This window comes from Podarcis bocagei, assembly GCF_964188305.1.
Source record: "Podarcis bocagei genome assembly, chromosome: 4".
Taxonomy (NCBI): domain Eukaryota; kingdom Metazoa; phylum Chordata; class Lepidosauria; order Squamata; family Lacertidae; genus Podarcis; species Podarcis bocagei.
The window spans coordinates 24147960-24166294 of NC_138128.1; the positions used below are offsets into that span (position 1 = coordinate 24147960).

Below are 18335 nucleotides of genomic sequence, written 5' to 3' on the forward strand. Positions count from 1 at the left end.
GATTTTATTTTAAATGCGGATAATATAGTAACCTAATAAAGAAATTTAACGGTCCAATAATTTATTAATCTCATAGTAACTTGCTGCAAACCACTAGCTGCATAATCAAATGAAAAGTGTTGATGTAAATGAAAACTAGCAGTTTTAAGGCCTAAGCACCTAAAATTCTCTACCAGAAATACCAACTACTGAAGCTGCAAAACCTGAATTCTGGCACCAGTATATAGTACAGTGGTATCTTGAGTTACAAACGCCTCAGGTTACAAACGCTTCAGGTTACAAACTCTGCTAACCTGGAAGAATTACCTCGAGTTGAGAACTTTGCCCCAGGATGAGAACGGAAATCGTGTGCCGGCGGTGCAGCGGCAGCAAGAGGCCCCATTAGCGAAAGCACGCCTCTACAGTGGTACCTCAGGTTAAGTACTTAATTCGTTCCAGAGGTCCGTACTTAACCTGAAACTGTTCTTAACCTGAAGCACCACTTTAGCTAATGGGGCCTCCTCCTGCTGCTGCGCTGCCAAAGCACGATTTCTGTTCTCATCCTGAAACAAAGTTCTTAACCTGAAGCACTATTTCTGGGTTAGCAGAGTCTGTAACCTGAAGCGTATGTAACCTGAGGTACCACTGTAGTTAAGAACAGTTTCAGGTTAAGAACGGACCTCTGGAACTAATTAAGTTCGTAACTAGAGGTACCACTGTACTGAATATATTAACTTAATCTAGTTTCGTCTGTTATTTCATTTATTTATTCTGACTGCAAGTTCAAAGCAGCCTTTGAGTTCTGTTTTCAAAGTATTCAAAACTTTTTCCGTTATTTTGTTAGGAGTCAAGGAGATAAGGTTGACATACAACATATTTAGGAAGGGAGGTTGCAAGAGCACCGTGCCTGGAATCTATGCCACCCTTCAGAAGGAAGGGCTGGATACAAATTCAATAAACAATAATAAAGAAGGCATTCCACTGCCCTTAATGCTGGAAGACCTCTCAGCCTTTTATCCAGCATCCCAAATGATTATGCAATAAATGCATAAGGAACCCCTTTCCCCAAAGAATTTTTCCATGCATTTCATTAGAGGGACAACTCTAAAAGCTGCAAAGGAAGCCTATACAGATTATCAAGCCTCTTCCATTGAAGTGAAAGGGAAGTTTAAAAGCCACTAACCAGAGTTTCCCAATTTCAGCAGAACTGGTTAACTGCAATTTGCTGACTTGTATGCCCACACACATGCCTAAAGTGAGGAGAAAAGTGATTGCTTGCAGGCAGCGGCGGAAAGAAGCTGCTCGTGTGCCTGGGGCAGCGCGCCCAGGGGCGCCACACGCTACCCATAGGGGCGGGGCAAGGGTGGGGCAAGCCGCCCCAAGGGGCGGGACACACCACGGGGCCTCCAGAGTCTGCCTGCCTCCTCCCCCTCAGCTGCCCTACAGCTGGGGGGGGGGGAGGCAGCGGGGGGGAGGCAGCGGGAGAGATGCGTGGCTCAGGCGCACTGCAGGCCCCACGGTGAGTGCCACCCGGCATTTTGTCACCCCCCAAGTGGTGACACCCAGAGTGGACCGCACCCACCGCACCCTCCTTCCTCTGCCCCTGCTTGCAGGTGCCTAAAGTTCACACATATCTTAGTTTTCAAAGCTAAAGTTTGGCAGTCCAAATGAGGCCATTACGTCTAAAACACCTTAATCTGTCAATTACAATAGAACAATAACCTACTTAATTTTATTTCTCATCTGCTTTTCCATAAAATCACCAGCAAGCCAATTTACCGTATTTTTCGCACTATAGGACGCACTTTTTCCCCTCCAAAAATGAAGGGGAAATGTGTGTGCGTCCTATGGTGCGAATGCAGGCTTTTGCTGAAGCCTGGAGAGCGAGAGGGGTCCGTGCGCACCGACCCCTCTCGCTCTCCAGGCTTCAGGAAGCTATCCCAAGTCTTGCAAGCCCGGCGGGATGTCCCGCGGGCTCGCAAGGCTTGCGGGCAGCAGCCTGCACCCAAAAGCTGGGGACAGCGGGGAGGCGCAGAGCCGCCACCCCGCTATTCCCCGACCTGATCTGGAGGCTGGCGGGGGGAGAAGCAAGCCTGCTTCTCCCCCCCACCATCCCCACAACCTCCAGATCAGGTCGTGGAAAAGCGGGATGGCGGCGCTCCGCTATCCCGCTTTTCCCCGACCTGATCTGGAGGCTGGCGGGGGGAGAAGCAAGCCTGCTTCTACCCCCCCCACATCCCCACAACCTCCAGATCAGGTCGGGGAAAAGCGGGATGGCGGCGCTCCGCTATCCCGCTTTTCCCCGACCTGATCTGGAGGCTGGCGGGGGGAGAAGCAAGCCTGCTTCTCCCCCCCACCAGCCCCACAACCTCCAGATCAGGTCGGGGGAAAGCGGGATGGCGGCGCTCCGCTATCCCGCTTTTCCCCGACCTGATCGGGAGGCTGGGGGAGGGAGAAGCAAGCCTGCTTCTCCCCCCCCACATCCCCACAACCTCCAGATCAGGTCGGGGAAAAGCGGGATGGCGGCGCTCCGCTATCCCGCTTTTCCCCGACCTGATCTGGAGGCTGGCGGGGGGAGAAGCAAGCCTGCTTCTCCCCCCCACCAGCCCCACAACCTCCAGATCAGGTCGGGGGAAAGCGGGATGGCGGCGCTCCGCTATCCCGCTTTTCCCCGACCTGATCGGGAGGCTGGGGGAGGGAGAAGCAAGCCTGCTTCTCCCCCCCACCAGCCCCACAACCTCCAGATCAGGTCGGGGGAAAGCGGGATGGCGGCGCTCCGCTATCCCGCTTTTCCCCGACCTGATCGGGAGGCTGGGGGAGGGAGAAGCAAGCCTGCTTCTCCCCCCCACCAGCCCCACAACCTCCAGATCAGGTCGGGGGAAAGCGGGATGGCGGCGCTCCGCTATCCCGCTTTTCCCCGACCTGATCGGGAGGCTGGGGGAGGGAGAAGCAAGCCTGCTTCTCCCCCCCACCAGCCCCACAACCTCCAGATCAGGTCGGGGGAAAGCGGGATGGCGGCGCTCCGCTATCCCGCTTTTCCCCGACCTGATCGGGAGGCTGGGGGAGGGAGAAGCAAGCCTGCTTCTCCCCCCCACCAGCCCCACAACCTCCAGATCAGGTCGGGGGAAAGCGGGATGGCGGCGCTCCGCTATCCCGCTTTTCCCCGACCTGATCGGGAGGCTGGGGGAGGGAGAAGCAAGCCTGCTTCTCCCCCCCACCAGCCCCACAACCTCCAGATCAGGTCGTGGAAAAGCGGGATGGCGGCGCTCCGCTATCCCGCTTTTCCCCGACCTGATCGGGAGGCTGGGGGAGGGAGAAGCAAGCCTGCTTCTCCCCCCCCCCACCATCCCCACAACCTCCCGGCTTCAGGAGAGCCCCACCGCCAGCCCCACAAGCTCGGGGGACAGCGGGAGAGGCGCAGCGCGCCATCCCGCTGTCTCCCGACATGGTTTGGAGGTTGGCGGAAGGCTTCCTCCTCCCCCAGCCCCGCAAGTTCCCAGAGCGATGCCAAAGCATGGCTCTGGGTCCCGTTCTGGGGGAGGGGGAAGCTCGGGCTTCCCCGCCCCAGCCCCGCGCCTGGGGGGGGGGGATAAATTTTTTTTGCCTTTATTTCCCCCCCCCCCCAATCTAGGTGCGTCCTATGGACCGGTGCGTCCAATAGTCCGAAAAATACGGTACTTGCCATAAACAGTCAATAACGGCTCTAGCTCAATGGTGGAGCATCTGCTCTGCGTGTGGAACATCTCAGGTTCAATATCCCCACATCTCCGGGTAGCTCTGAAAAGAGGGCACTTGCCTGAAACCCTGGAGAGCCACTGCCAGTTAGCGTAGCGAGGTAAACCAATTGTCTTGACTCAGCTTCCTAATCGGAAATACTGATATCAAAAAGATGCAGTATCCAGTCAAAGTTAAAATTTTCTGCACATGGAAACTTTGAGAAAACAATTAATTTTTTACTCTCTGCCTATATTCAAGGAGATAATAACAAGTTCTTATATGGCAGAACTCAGCACTACTAGCAATAAAATGTTATTGTAAACGCCTCCTTGTGGTTTCAGACCTTTACCACTAATGAACCATTCTGGTCACAGAAGCGAGGCCTCCACCCTGAGCAACATAGAAGTTACTGCCATTGCTAACAAGAGTCAGAAGGCTTTAAACTACTGCCAATTCTCCTTTTAAATTTTTTTTAAATAAATTCCTCTAAGCCCATGGTTTGGTTCCAAACATCTGGTCTGCAAAAGGACTGCATTTAGCACTGGGTTTTCACACTTTCGCTGCCATCATATATTAAAGCGGAGGTTGGGAACCTCTGTCAGGGCCACAGTTCCTCATATGCAAGCTTCTGAGGGCTGCATGCCAGTAGTGGAAGCAGCCAAGTAGGTAGAGCGAGGGTTCGATTCTTACTTTTCCATAGTAGGCTACATGCCAACCACGCCAGAGGTTTCTACATTTACCTACAGCCCCTTTCTCTGCATCCAGGCAAACAGGAAACATTACCCTAAATTCATTCCTGCTACTCAACAGTACTCAAGGAGAGCATGGAGCAAGACTGGTGAGAGGTGTAGCCTAGGAAGTGGGAAAGGCCTGAGGAGAGTTGCAAGGCCCAAGAGCAAGGCTTGGAAGCCCACATTCAGGCCCAAGGCCTGAGGTGCCCCTATATTAAGGTGACAAAACAGCTAAAGAATAAAATACAAGAGGGAATGATGATGCCTTCTGTTCTGAGGCATAATACGGACCCACAACGGTGGGGAATTCAGAAAAGGCCACATAAAACAGTTATAAAGTTGGAAGACGAAGACATGGCCAAAGAATGGAATGATACAGATTATAAAGAGAACCAAGTTCTTATTCTTCTTGTTGTTTTTAACTTTACAATGGATATCCTGAGTAAGAACAAATAAGTTTACATTAAGGCTGCAACTTAAATCCCTAAGCCACTGCAATGGTCCCTCACCCCACAAACAGATCCACCAGTCCCCCAAAACAGGGTGCTTCAGTGGCAGGGGAGCTCTGAGCCAGTTTGAGTGCCATCATTTGATGGAACTGTGACCTGATGCTACATCAGTTCCAGGCTGGCATAGTTGAAGTAGTGTTTTGCCTGCATTCCACCCTCTGCCCTGGCTGGAGGCTGCAGGTGTGAAGGCAATCCTATGCACATTTACTTGGGAGTAAGCCTCTGTGGACTCTGTAGGAGCTATCTCTGAGTATTTTTGCATAAGATGAGAATATGTGTGTTTTCATCCATCACTGCTCTCCCTTTATTTGTTTTCTTTGTTGAGTGGAGGCAGCAACTAAACTTGACCCTCTCTCAGTGGCCACAAACTCACTTCTTTCAGTTTCCTATGTCACGTTTCCAGCTGTTGTGCCCTTGACAGTTTAGCTTGAAAGCCACCTTAGAAATTATAAAGTGTAAGAAAATACGTATCATACATAAGTATATAATGATGGAAACAGCAAATGGCTTAAAGCAGGCATGTCCAAACTCCGTTTGGGGGCACTAATCCGGCCCCCGTGGCAGATTATTTCCTGGGATAAAATCCTTAAAAAACCCTCAACAACTTCAATCCTAAAAAAACCTCAACGACTCCAACCTTAAAAAAAGCAACTTTGGGGTAAAATCTTTAAAAAAGGAGGTCAACAACTTTGGATGGCCTTATGGTCGGCCCCCACAGCCCTTTACTTCATCAAATCTGGCCCTCTTCGAAAAAAGTTTGAACACCACTGGCTTAAAGGCTCTGCCAAACAACTGAACCATTGTCCAGTAGCCCAAAAGGCATTACCAGTTGATTAACATCATAGAATGGAACATGGCATTGTTTCAAAGTAATGAGAACTGAAGCACTGCAAGAAGGAACTAGATCAAAATTGATACTGAAAGTTGAATGAGGAAAAACAGGTTGGTTGAAGTTGTGACAGAGCCAGAGTGAAATAAGCACAGGTAAAAGTTCTGAAAAGTAAACCCTCACTATGCCTGAAATTTTTGAATAGATCCAGCCCACAAACAAAAGCAAAGGGTTCAACTAAGTTTTTCTCGGAGGGAAATCCATTGAAATTAATGGCCAAGACTAAGTTAGGTCCATTAATTTCCATGGGTGTGCTCTGAGAAAAACTTAGCTGAATACCACCTGAAGTGACCAACGAATGGTATGGAAGAGAAAGAGGCAATGGTGATGGCAAACAGATCTTCATGATAGACTTTAGGGCAAATGCAATAAGGGGGAGGAGTTAATGCAGAGGTATTTTACTATAGCCAAGACTGATGGCTTGCAGTATTTATAAAGAAGCAACTGTGATATTTATTTATTCAGTTATGAGTCACCTAAATCCAGGGTTCAAAATTAGCAGGGCACCAGGCGCATTTAGCATCTAAAGATTAACCTCTAAAAGTCTGGGCACCATTTTTTTGTGCCTGGCTGTCACTCAAGGATTACTGAAATGTATGTGCTTTGAAGCCTCAAAGTATAGGTTAAGGATAGACAATATGTTAAGGAGTTTAAAAATAAAGAGTAGAGTGTTTTGAAAACTGAAGTATGGTGCCAATATTTTTATTGTAAACAGCAAATTAAACATGTATTAACAATTTCTGTTACAAATATTAACAATTTGTCACTTATGTGAATTGCATATTAGTTCATTCTTATAAAAATAATAAAAAGTGTTGCCAATGGCGACTAGACATTCTGTTTTGGCACCCACAACCCAGGTCCCAAAAGCCATTTAGCTCCTAACTTTTCTATCCAGGTTTCTAAGACTGCCTGCATCATATTATCTATGCCAACTTACAACAAAAACATTGAACAACAACATTCACAAAGCAGGAACTATCAGCAATAAACTGCAACATTTGACAAGAGAGATAGCTAAATGCAAGAGGCAAAGAAACACAAATTTGGGCACTTTTGAAATTGCCTATTTTGCAAAAGGTGATTTCACAATCACAACCTTCTAAAACATCAATACAATGTTGGAAAACTCTGCAGGTGCATACAATCCCATTTACTTTTAGGCCTACCTCAACAAGCTGAATTCATTGGAGGTATATATATATATATATATATATGCTTTCGTAGATTTTCACGGGTACAGGAATGCAGGTTTTGGTGTCTTCGGGTGTCTTCCCGTGTAAGAGTTGGGGTGTCTAGGCGACGTTTCGACGAGGTCTCACTCGTCATCTTCAGGCTGGTGCTTTCGGCTTCTTGTTACTAGAACAGAGCAGGATCTCAGTGTTTGAGTTCCTATAAATACTGTTGAGGGGGTGTGGTGTATAGCCTCCAACGTTCTGGGCAGAGAGGAAGTTCCCAGGTTAGTGTGCCTTTTCTTCTTTTGTTCATTAATTACTTGAGGGATATCTTGAGTGATTTCTTGAGTGATATTCTGAGTACCACTTAGGAGGGTCATTAGGTGTGGATTAGTTGCTAAAGCTTTCGTGTCTTGACCTCTTGAGCTTGTGAAGAGTTTTTCTGAGAAGATGGCTGTACTGCACTTAGTTGTGCTCTGGCTTGGCTTCGTGTATAGGGGCGAGCTGTGGTTTTGTGCCCTGTGCCAGCCAGATCTGTGTAGGGATTGCAGGGGGGTGCAACATCCGGAGGTGCCACTATGGTTTGGCTACTGGATGGTGTCTGTAATTTATCTGTGGAGAGGGTCTGGGTTTGGGTCTGGTGTGGTTGATTGGAGATGGCGTTCTGTGTGCCTCTGGTTCTGGTGTCGGTTTTTGTGGGGAGGGCTAATTTCCAGATGTCTGGCAGGCGGGACGTGTCGTCACGCTTGTTCATGTTGTGAGGGTGTTTCTCTATCTCGATGGCTTCCATGATTATTCTCTTGTGGTGATGTTCCATGTTAAAGAGCAATTTGGAATCTGCAAAATTAATTTCGTGTCCTGTTTCTTTCATGTGTTGGTAAAGAGAGGAAGTTTTTTCTTCTTTTTTGACGGCATTCTTGTGTTCTGCGATACGTGCATTTATTCGTCTGTTTGTTTGTCCAATGTACGTGGCTGGGCAGACTTTGCAGGGTATTTCATAGACCCCTTGGTTTTCTAACTGGATTTTATCTTTGGGGTTTCTGAGGATATTGGCTATTTTTTGGTTGGTGCAAAAGGCTGTTTTGATATTGTGTTTATGGAGGATTTTGCTAATTTTATCTGTAGTGCCCTTGATATAAGGAAGGAGGGCCATGCCATTGTTTTCTTCTGTGTCTTGGTTTTTGGGGGGTGTTTCTTTTTGGATTAGCTTCGTAACCCTGTTTTGTTGGTATCCGTTGGCGATTAACACATTTGAGAGATTCTGTAACTCAGTTGTCAAGTGGTCTTTGTCAGCCAGGCGTTTGGTTCTGGAGATGAGAGTCTTGGCTACGGAGTTTATTTGTGCAGGGTGGTGGTGTGATTGTGCATGTAAGTAGCGGTTGGTGTGTGTTTTTTTCCGGTAGATAGTGTGTCCTAGGGAGCCATCAGGTTTTTTGTAGATTAGGACGTCAAGGAAGGGAAGTTGGTTGTTGGCTTCTATTTCCATAGTGAATTGTATTTTGGGGTGTAGGCTGTTGAGATGTGTGAGGAAGCTATCTAGTTTTTCCTTCCCGTGTGGCCAAATTACAAAGGTGTCGTCAACATATCTGAGCCAAAGTTTGGGTTTGTGTTCTGACTTGTCTAAAGCATTGGTTTCAAAGTGTTCCATGTACAGATTTGCGATGACCGGTGAGAGGGGTGATCCCATAGGTGCTCCTTCTATCTGTTTGTATCTTTGTCCATTGTGGATGAAGTACGTGTTGGTTAGGCAGTGGTTGGTTAGGTCCAGGATGTATTCGGGGGGATTGTATTTGTTTTGAATGGCTGTCAAGGCTTCATTAATGGGCACTTGTGTGAAGAGAGATACAACATCGAAGCTCACAAGTAGGTCATCGGGATGTAGGTTTTGCTTCTTTATTGTTTCTATGAACTGGAAGGAGTTTGTAACCAATCAACCACACCAGACCCAAACCCAGACCCTCTCCACAGATAAATTACAGACACCATCCAGTAGCCAAACCATAGTGGCACCTCCGGATGTTGCACCCCCCTGCAATCCCTACACAGATCTGGCTGGCACAGGGCACAAAACCACAGCTCGCCCCTATACACGAAGCCAAGCCAGAGCACAACTAAGTGCAGTACAGCCATCTTCTCAGAAAAACTCTTCACAAGCTCAAGAGGTCAAGACACGAAAGCTTTAGCAACTAATCCACACCTAATGACCCTCCTAAGTGGTACTCAGAATATCACTCAAGAAATCACTCAAGATATCCCTCAAGTAATTAATGAACAAAAGAAGAAAAGGCACACTAACCTGGGAACTTCCTCTCTGCCCAGAACGTTGGAGGCTATACACCACACCCCCTCAACAGTATTTATAGGAACTCAAACACTGAGATCCTGCTCTGTTCTAGTAACAAGAAGCCGAAAGCACCAGCCTGAAGATGACGAGTGAGACCTCGTCGAAACGTCGCCTAGACACCCCAACTCTTACACGGGAAGACACCCGAAGACACCAAAACCTGCATATATATATATATATATATATACACACACACACACACACACACACACACATATATATAACCTATATTAAAGACAATTTAGTTATACATGAATTTGCTTAAAACACACAACTCATTTGGCTCAGTTTCTTCATACATGCTTTTTTGAGGTTTCACACATTAAATTGTCCAAAAAAAGTGTTCTTACCGTCTCCATCAAAGGTCCCTTGTCCTTTTGGCATTTTCTTCTAAAATTATTTTAAAAGAGGGGAGAGAAAGGAAAAGCAAACCAGTGAAAACAAGAAGGTTCAGCAAGCAGCAACCCCCCCCTAAAACTGAGTTCATTATGCTTTGCATAAAAATAAGTTCAAATAAGATACACCAAATGATTTACTTTAAGAAATGCCCCCTTCCCTTCCTGTTACAGGATGGATCATCAAGTCATGTCAGAAGTCAGCCATCTCAACAGGTCTATAATGTTTGGGAAGTTGTGGCCCTCAATTAGACTCTTTCAAGGGAAAATGTGCACACGCTCTTGCTATCTTCACTAAAATTAATAGAAATCTGAAAATGGAGGAGGTTCACGTGTACACCAGATTACATCACATGATGCATTTTAGTAATGAATTTTCTATCTCTAAATGGAATAAACTCCATTTTTTAAAAAAAACCATAGAAATATTTTCATTTAGTAAACATGCAACTGACTTCATTTGTTTGGAACAGTCTTTAAAGTCGATGGCATTTGTCTAAGGCAGGCAAGGTTGTCTCCCATTTGCTGTAGAACAGTTTCCTCTAGTGTAGCCTTTGCATCAATCTGCTGCCCTGCATATGCCACTGGACTGCAATTCCCATCAAGCCCAGCCAGAATGGTCAAGGATGATGGGAGCTGCCTTCCAAAGTGTTTGGGGGCACCAGGCTAAGAAAGGCTGCTCTTGAGCAATGGTTTATAGATGTTTTGCTGATGGCCACTTCACAAGATAATCCACTTAAATAGGTGTACACTAGTGTAAAAACAACCAACTATGTATATCACCATGAATGCAAAATAATTAAGTGTCCACTCTGCTACACAGAGGTGTGTTTAGATGCAGGACCCCTAATTATGGTTAGCCCTTGAGTGCTTCACTATGCAATTTTAAGGCATCCTGCAGAAATTTTAATCAAATGTTTGTTATTAAAGGTATCCAGGACCCATAAGGTAGGGTGCAAATTAAAAACATCAAAATTATGACACGTTCAGGCAATCAAAGTTTTCCGCATCATCTTAAACATTCCTTTAGCAGCATCTTAATGCATCATTATCTAGGCACAATATAATTAAGCCTGAAATCTTATGACATTTACCTGGGACATAAATCCACTGTGTGATCAGGCTGCAAGGCTATTACTCAAACATATTTAAAATGGGGATTATATTAAGCATTCTACTTTAGCAAAGACATTAGAGTAAAATGACTACTATAAATGCTGCTTATGCATAACTGCTGTTTACATATGTTTAACCTAACTTTCCTCATTAGACTTCTCAATGGTTTAGCTTAGGTGCAAAAGCAGTGTTATGCAAATGCTGCCTGCATATAGAATTATTTCCTTTGTTCACATACAAAGGGATGCGGTAAGTGGGGTACAGGTGACAAACCTGTATTCAGCGGTAAGTAATGGATGAGAAGCAGCTATTGGTTCCTGTTTCTGTATGCTTGTCTGCAGGATGGATTTAAAGGGTAAGATCATCTGGGCACATTTATGCCCTGCAATGTCCCCCAATCAACAGTTCCAAGTAGTCCTTGCCAATAAGATCAGTGCTGCCTGCTCAATCTGCACAGGCTAATGCACTGGAGAAAGAAGAGTACCTGCACCTCTCTCTCTTTTTGCAGCTTTTGGGTATGTCATTGTACTTGACCCATGTGATTCACAAACAAGTGTGACTGAAGTGCAGTTACGTAGATCATACTGCCACAGAGGAGTCCAACAAAGCAAGACCCAGTGCAGTACAATAGTCAGAGCGACAGCAAGCCTCTACCCACCCACCTTGCTTCAGCACTGAGCAAAAATGCCCCCCTCTCTCCCCTGCTCCAATGCCTGCTGCATTTCAGACACACAGCACAAGGCCAGGAGCAGAAGGGGTTCCGGGTGACAACCAGTTTTCAATTGAATAACTAAAGCCAGCCAAGATTCGTCAACCTGTGTATGAAAAGTAAGTCACAATGGGTTTCTTAGCCAGGAGCTTCCCACCAACTTCACAAATGAAGCAGCACATCTTAATGTGCCCCTTTAAGGAATAATTTCAAAGGGTCATATTACAGCCTTGGCCCTCCAGATGTTTTGAGACTACAATTCCCATCATCCCTGACCACTGGTCCTGCTAGCTAGGGATCATGGCAGTTGTAGGCCAAAAACATCTGGAGGGCCGAGGTTGAGGAAGCCTGGTCAAAGAACTTCCTTGGCTTGACAGAATAGGTACTGATGCTGCAATTACACTACAGCTCAAAAGAGGATAAAAATGTTACAAAAAAACTCCCGCACTCTAAGAAGATGGCATTCATGTTTAAGTTCTGTTTGCTTTCTGTTCCTATCATCGCTGCAAAGTTGAGAACCACAACATTCAAGTGCTGGATGGAGAAGACTATGCAGGAAGGAAAGGAAGTGCCCATTTGTTTCCCAGCTGGTGCCGATAAACTGAAGGCAGCTGGTAAGTTTTTGGACACACGCAGCAGCAAAACACACGAGTCACAATACAGAGCTGACCCTGGAGAACGCACTACCCCTCCTTGCCACAAAGCCTCCAACTTTCCTTTAGAATTCAATAAACCCTTCTATGGAGCGGTTTAATCTCCCATTCTGCTTCCAGCATGGATCAGTCATTCGTTCATATGTGGGAAGGAGAGGGCAATTATTCTGTCCAGAGAGAGCTGCACCTGCCAATATTCTCCACCGTACCAGTGAGCCAATATAGCTCATAGAGGAATACAAACCTGATAACCTGCTCCAACTTAACACTAAGCTGCCTTATACAGTGAGATCACTGGACCACTTTGCTTAGTATTTTTGGTAAGGACCGGAAGCTGCTTTCAAAGAATTTTCCCCAGCCCTACCTAGAAATACCATTGACAGAACACAGGACCTTCACACATGCTCTACACCTGAAGTATGTCTGTTTCCTGTGGAAACATCAGATTGCATCCAATATTACTTTTATTCAGAGTAGACCCACTGAAAACAATGACCAACCTAGGTCCATTAATTTCCAAACAGAACTTAGTTGGATACAACCCATAATTTCTGTCTGCAGACTTGCATCTTCCCTTCATGCTTGATGGTGTGTTCAACACACTAAACATCAATGGAGACTATAGGATGAATTACCACTGAATTTACCATGAGCAAGTCGCTATCTCTCACCTATATCACAGGGTTGGTATGACGTTAACACACTACTTTAAACTGCTTGAAGGGTAGCAAGGATGCAAATTTTGCGTACAAATAAAACACGTTTTTTCCCATTTTTAAAACCTACATATCATTGCAACTCATTAACAAAGCAAGTTTCATCAATTTCCTTACCTTTATTCTTCCTAAGCTAGAGAATTTCTCCTTATCTTCCACAACCGCCTTCAGAACTGGCTGGGACATTCTGTTTTTTGTCTTAAAGCTGGCACTGCTGTCAAAGTCAATGCCACTCACAACAGCCCGCCGATAGGAAGTAGACCTCAAACTACGTTTCAGCATCCCTGGGCTGTCCACATCCGCTTCTGCTTCTTCACCTCCACCAGCTACCAAAGGCAACCCAAGGGTCTCCACCATGCTACGGACCTTGAGAACCCTCCTGCTTGGTTCCACATTCTGGCTATTAGCTTTGTTGGTTACTTTTATTTCAGTAGCCAAACTCTTAGGGATGATCTGCTGCTTCCCCACTTTCAACGCAGCAGGACTGTGCGTACTCAGAACCACGGGCGGTGTTTCTGCAAGCTCATTCTGATTTGACGGCAGTCTTTGGAGAGACAGATGCTGCTGTTCCAAGGGAGCAGACAGGCAAACAGATGCCTTCTCTGAGCTTTTAGGAAGCTGGCTGGGTTGCAATGCTGAGGCGGTGGATGTGTTGTTATTTGGCGAATGCACGATTTCCGTAGGCGACAATCCAAGGCTTGATGAGAAAACAATTTGTTCCTTCTCTGGACAAAGTGCTGCTCGATTGGAAATCCTCCCTGGGTGAGCTAGCTTGCTGCTTGCTGAATTTATAGGACCACTGGCTGTAAAATTTATAGAATTATTTGAAACCATTTTCAGGACTTGGGGTGACTGGTCAGAAAGCCTAGGGGAGAGAGCCTTATGCTCCGGAAACCGAACCTTTCCATTTGGCACAGAACCAAGGCCGCAGCTGAAAAGCAAAGGGCTCCTTTGAATGGATCTGCTGTCCAGAGAAGTAATTATAGTTTCATCAGGCTGAGTTAAAGTAAACGTATCCTTGTCTTCCACGGGAAAATCTGTGAAGAGAACCCCTGTGGAGCTCTGATAAGACTGGGGCCTGGGTTTGTTCTTTGTGTGCAAATGGGTCTGGTGGGCTGACCTCCTCCTCCACAGTGGTGCAATGTTGTTGTTGGAAAAGTCCACTTCATTTGGGCCATCCATAACCAAGGGCTACGGTCAACCCAACATTGGGAGAGGAATGCAGACGGCCCTTTTTAACAAGAAAACAGAAGCAAGTAAAACTTCAATCATTCAGTAGCCTGATACACACATAACACAAATGAACCTTACCTAGCATCTTATATGTGATTTGTTTACTACCAACAAACCACAATCGGAAGCAATGGTTTGCTGTTGGCTTAGAAATATTGGTTTGTTTTAACTACGGCATGGCATTATGTCTGAACCCAGCACCCTTCCTTAACCATGGTTTGTTTGAGCAACCCAGGCACCATTTGGCTGGCAATGTGGTGAAAGTTAAAGGTGGAAGCATTTAAAGCAAGTGCAAGGTCCAGCTTAATTTTAAAAACCTGCAGAGTAGGGAGTTTCTTATCCTACATGTACATTAGCTGTTGAACAACAAAGCAGAGGAACTATTCAATTACAGAACTAGAACACTTGCCAAGAATAATTTAGTATAGGTGGTTGCTCCCATGGTGGTTCTAGAAACAGAAAACAGGTAAAGTTATTGTTTTTGTTGGACCATACAGATAAAGAATTCTCCATTTTCCCACATGCAAAGCCCTCCAAAGAATATTTCCTGCAATTAAAGCACTCTGAATGGTATTTTATGAAGTTCTGAAGGCAGAGTGAGATTACAGCAGGCATGCAATCCGTTTCACTTTTTCCAACATGCACCTATGGCCCATAGGTGCATCTTGGGGTAAGGTGCAAGGAGGGAGTCTGCAGAAGGAAAAAACAAACAAACAAGGGCCTGGGCACATGGTGAAACAAGCAAAACTATTCCATCACTCAGCATTCCTAACCATCAACCCATTTAACACATGTGAAAATAGCCCAGCAGCTGGAGGCAAATCCAGGTCATGAATTGATGACTGGGGAAAAAGGAGGGTGGAGCTACTTAAAAACTAGGGCTGGGGTCCAAAGACACACTTGAAATGCTTTTTTTAAAAAATAAAAGAGCAGAAGACCACCATGAACATCAGAAACTACCTCCAACACTCCTCCGGGTCTTTAAAAGGCTTTCCAGACACTGCAAATGAGGCTCCTACAGCCAAGGAGCAGAAGTTAAAATGAGAACGGAGTGGCACAGTTCCTTAGTTCATGCCTCAAGTTCAGGTCAAAAGCCTGATCTCCAACCTGATAAGAAAACAAGGAAGTGCAGTGATACTTATCACACTGAATACAGGAGGAACTTCTGCAAGCCAACTCCTACTGATGCATTTGACTAAGCAAGTGCTCGCCTTCGAAAACTCACACCAAAACTAATGCGCTGGGTATTTTTTTTAAGGTTGCAGCAGCTAAGAAGCACAGTCCCCGTGCAGCCCGTTAACTAAGAAGCAAGTCCCCACACTGAGCCCCGGGCAGAGATCCTGAGTGCCTGTTTGCTTGGAAATAAGCCTCACAGCATGTAACAGGCTTTCTTTCCTCCGTGTGCATATATGGAAGAGGAAAGAAAGCCCATTAAATGCCGCGAGGCTTGTTTCCATGCACGGAGTTGTCCTCCTCAAAAGTGAACCCTCAACAAACTACCCGCCACCGGAGGCGAGGAGGGAGTTATGAGCCACTTAACTCCCCTGAACTGGATTGTCACCGGCTCTTGGCATGCGGGCTTCCTCGCGCGCTGTGATTTTTTTGAAGACTTCCGAGATGAAAAGAGATCACACCTTTCTCTAAAAAAGAAAAGAAAGGCCGCCGCGCTCTTTCACCTCGCGGGCTTTGCTGGAATTCCCACGCCTTTCTCCTCAGCTTCCATGCAGAGCCCCTGGCCCCGTTCCCACCGCCCCCTTCTCTTAGCATTCTCGCGGGCTCTGTAGGTTCTTTCCCGCCCGGCTCCTGCGACCTCCCCACCGAGGGGGCGGCGGCGCGGAGTTGGGAAGAGCGGCCAACTCAACTAAGGCAAAACTTTTCTTTTCCACAGGTACGAGAGGAGAGCGCGGGACTCCCTGCCTGCGCCACGGAGGTCCCAACCGAGCGCACGGTCCCCGCGGCGCTTTCCCGCCAAGCGCCCCACCCAAACGAAGCGCAGCCGCTCACCTCATTTCGGCGTGCGCGCGAGGCCAGGGCGCTCTCGGTCGGCGCGCCCGTCCGCCCCAACTGCAAAAACAGGCGCCGCCTCCGCGCCGTGTCTCCTTCTCCCAGGACTGAGGCGGCGAGGGAGTCCCGACCTAGAGCCAGAGCGCACCGCCCGGCGGGAACTTGACCTGCCTGCCTGCCCCCGTCCCTCCTCCTCGCCGCTCCGCGCGCCCAGCGCCGCCGCGGTACCTTCGGCCCCCCTCCGCTGCCCTTAGCGCCGCCTCCCCGCTGCCCTTAGCGCCGCCCTCGCCGTCCGGCCGAGCGGCGAAAGGCGAGGCTGCCTCCCCGCCGGCGCACGGCCAGATGGCGCCGCGGCCGTTGCCAAGGTCCCGGCAGCAGCCGCTTGGATTTGCATGCGAAGGGCTGAGCCCTGGCGTCGGAGCAGAGGCGCGGGAAGGGCCGCCGAGGGCGTGTGAACAGCCCCCTGCCCCGCCGGAGCGTCCGGGTAGAGCGCACGGAAATGTGAGGATGGGGGCTTTCGGGTCCACAAGTGGCTTGAGCCTTTCCCAAAGAGCCTCAACTTTTAGAATTAAGTCATGAGTAAGGGACGCGGGTGGCGCTGTGGGTTAAACCAGAGCCTAGGACTTGCCGATCAGAAGGTCGGCGGTTCAAATCCCCGTGACGGGGTGAGCTCCCGTTGCTCAGCCCCTGCTCCTGCCAGCCTAGCAGTTCGAAAGCACAAAAGTGCAAGTAGATAAATAGGTACCACTCCGGTGGGAAGGTAAACGGCGTTTCCGTGCGCTGCTCTGGTTCGCCAGAAGCGGCTTAGTCATGCTGGCCACATGACCTGGAAGCTGTACACTGGCTCCCTCGGCCAATAAAGCGAGATGAGCGTCGCAACCCCAGAGTCGGGCACGACTGGACCTAATGGTCAGGGGTCCCTTTACCTTTACCTCAGGTTAAGTACTTAATTCGTTCTGGAGGTCCGTACTTAACCTGAAGCTGTTCTTAACCTGAAGCGCCACTTTAGCTAATGGGGCCTCCCTACTGCTGCCGCACTGCCGGAGCCCGATTTCTGTTCTCATCCTGAAGCAAAGTTCTTAACCTGAAGCACTATTTCTGGGTTAGCGGAGTCTGTACCCTGATGCGTATGTAACCCAAGGTACCACTGTACTTAAGGAACCTGTGTCTCTCGATCTTGCTGGGGGGACACTGACTGAATTGGGTTCATGCTTACGCGGATACCTGGATGGTGTGATTCCTTTAAGGCAAGGGGGGGGCGGTGAGTAGGTCAATCTTTGGCCCTCCGGATATTTGCTGAATTTCATCCATCCCCAACTATTGGCTGGGGGGCTGATGGGAGTTGTAGTACAGCCACATCTGGAGTGCCTCGGTTGACTATCCACTCCTGCTTTAAGTGGAACAACTTAGCACCTGGAATTGAAAGGGGGGAAAGGCAATAAGCTTTGTACACCCAACCAACCATTGGCCCCAGTGTCTAGTGTTTGTAGAGAAGGGGGGATTAGAAGGAATCCTCCCCCCCCCCATGGCCATTGGAATGCCTTGGCTGCTTCCAAGTGCCCTAGGACAAAATTCCCTTTGGGGCTTCAATTTCCAAGGGGCTACATGTCAGTGATGGATGTGGCCTATGGGCTACCAAACACAACACTCAAGCACGTGTATAGTACATACATACGGCACATACCATATATGCATACACAGAGAGAGAGAGAGATGTAACTGATGATCTCCACCTTCAATTCTGTAACGCCAAGGTTGCAGGTTCACTCCCCGTTTGGGACAGCTGCATATTCCTTGCATTGCAGGGGGTTGGATTAGATGATCCTCAGGGTCCCTTCCAACTCTTTGTGTGGCTATTGCCTTTGTTTCTGCATCCAAAAATAAGCTTGAGACAAACACTGCAGAAAGGATAGAACTATTTGGTCATAATACCAGAGGAAATAAACAGGAGCGTTGCTGGCAATCTTTATAAATCACATAAGCATGGAAGTCTGTGGTTTGAGGGATGTCGCAATTTCACAAGGATTTGGTACACAGTGTGACTTCAAGGAGAAGAAAAACATCTTCTTAGGTAATAAACACAATGATCAAGCCTTCTGCTTCTCACATACTCCGCAAGAGACTCCCTACTCATGTCTCAGCGTCTCCCTGTTGTCAGTTGCAGT

General features: G+C 47.5%; 1 protein-coding gene across 3 annotated transcripts in view; it reads right to left on the minus strand.

Moving 5' to 3' along the window:
* ARHGEF26 (Rho guanine nucleotide exchange factor 26) overlaps positions 1-16345 on the minus strand; it is a 78671-nt gene extending 62326 nt beyond the window's left edge. The window contains exons 1-4 of one of the 3 annotated variants that reach the window (XM_081190137.1): positions 16171-16345; positions 15127-15273; positions 13051-14164; positions 9695-9734 (exon numbers count right to left, since the gene is read on the minus strand). In XM_081190137.1, the coding sequence (XP_081046263.1) occupies positions 9695-9734; positions 13051-14115 (1105 nt within the window). In that variant the 5' untranslated portion in view covers positions 14116-14164; positions 15127-15273; positions 16171-16345. Of the gene's footprint in view, positions 1-9694; positions 9735-13050; positions 14165-15126; positions 15274-15842; positions 15923-16170 lie in introns of those variants that run through there. The other 2 variants (XM_081190136.1, XM_081190138.1) reach the window with 2 other exon arrangements.
* Positions 16346-18335: the final 1990 nt, after the last annotated feature.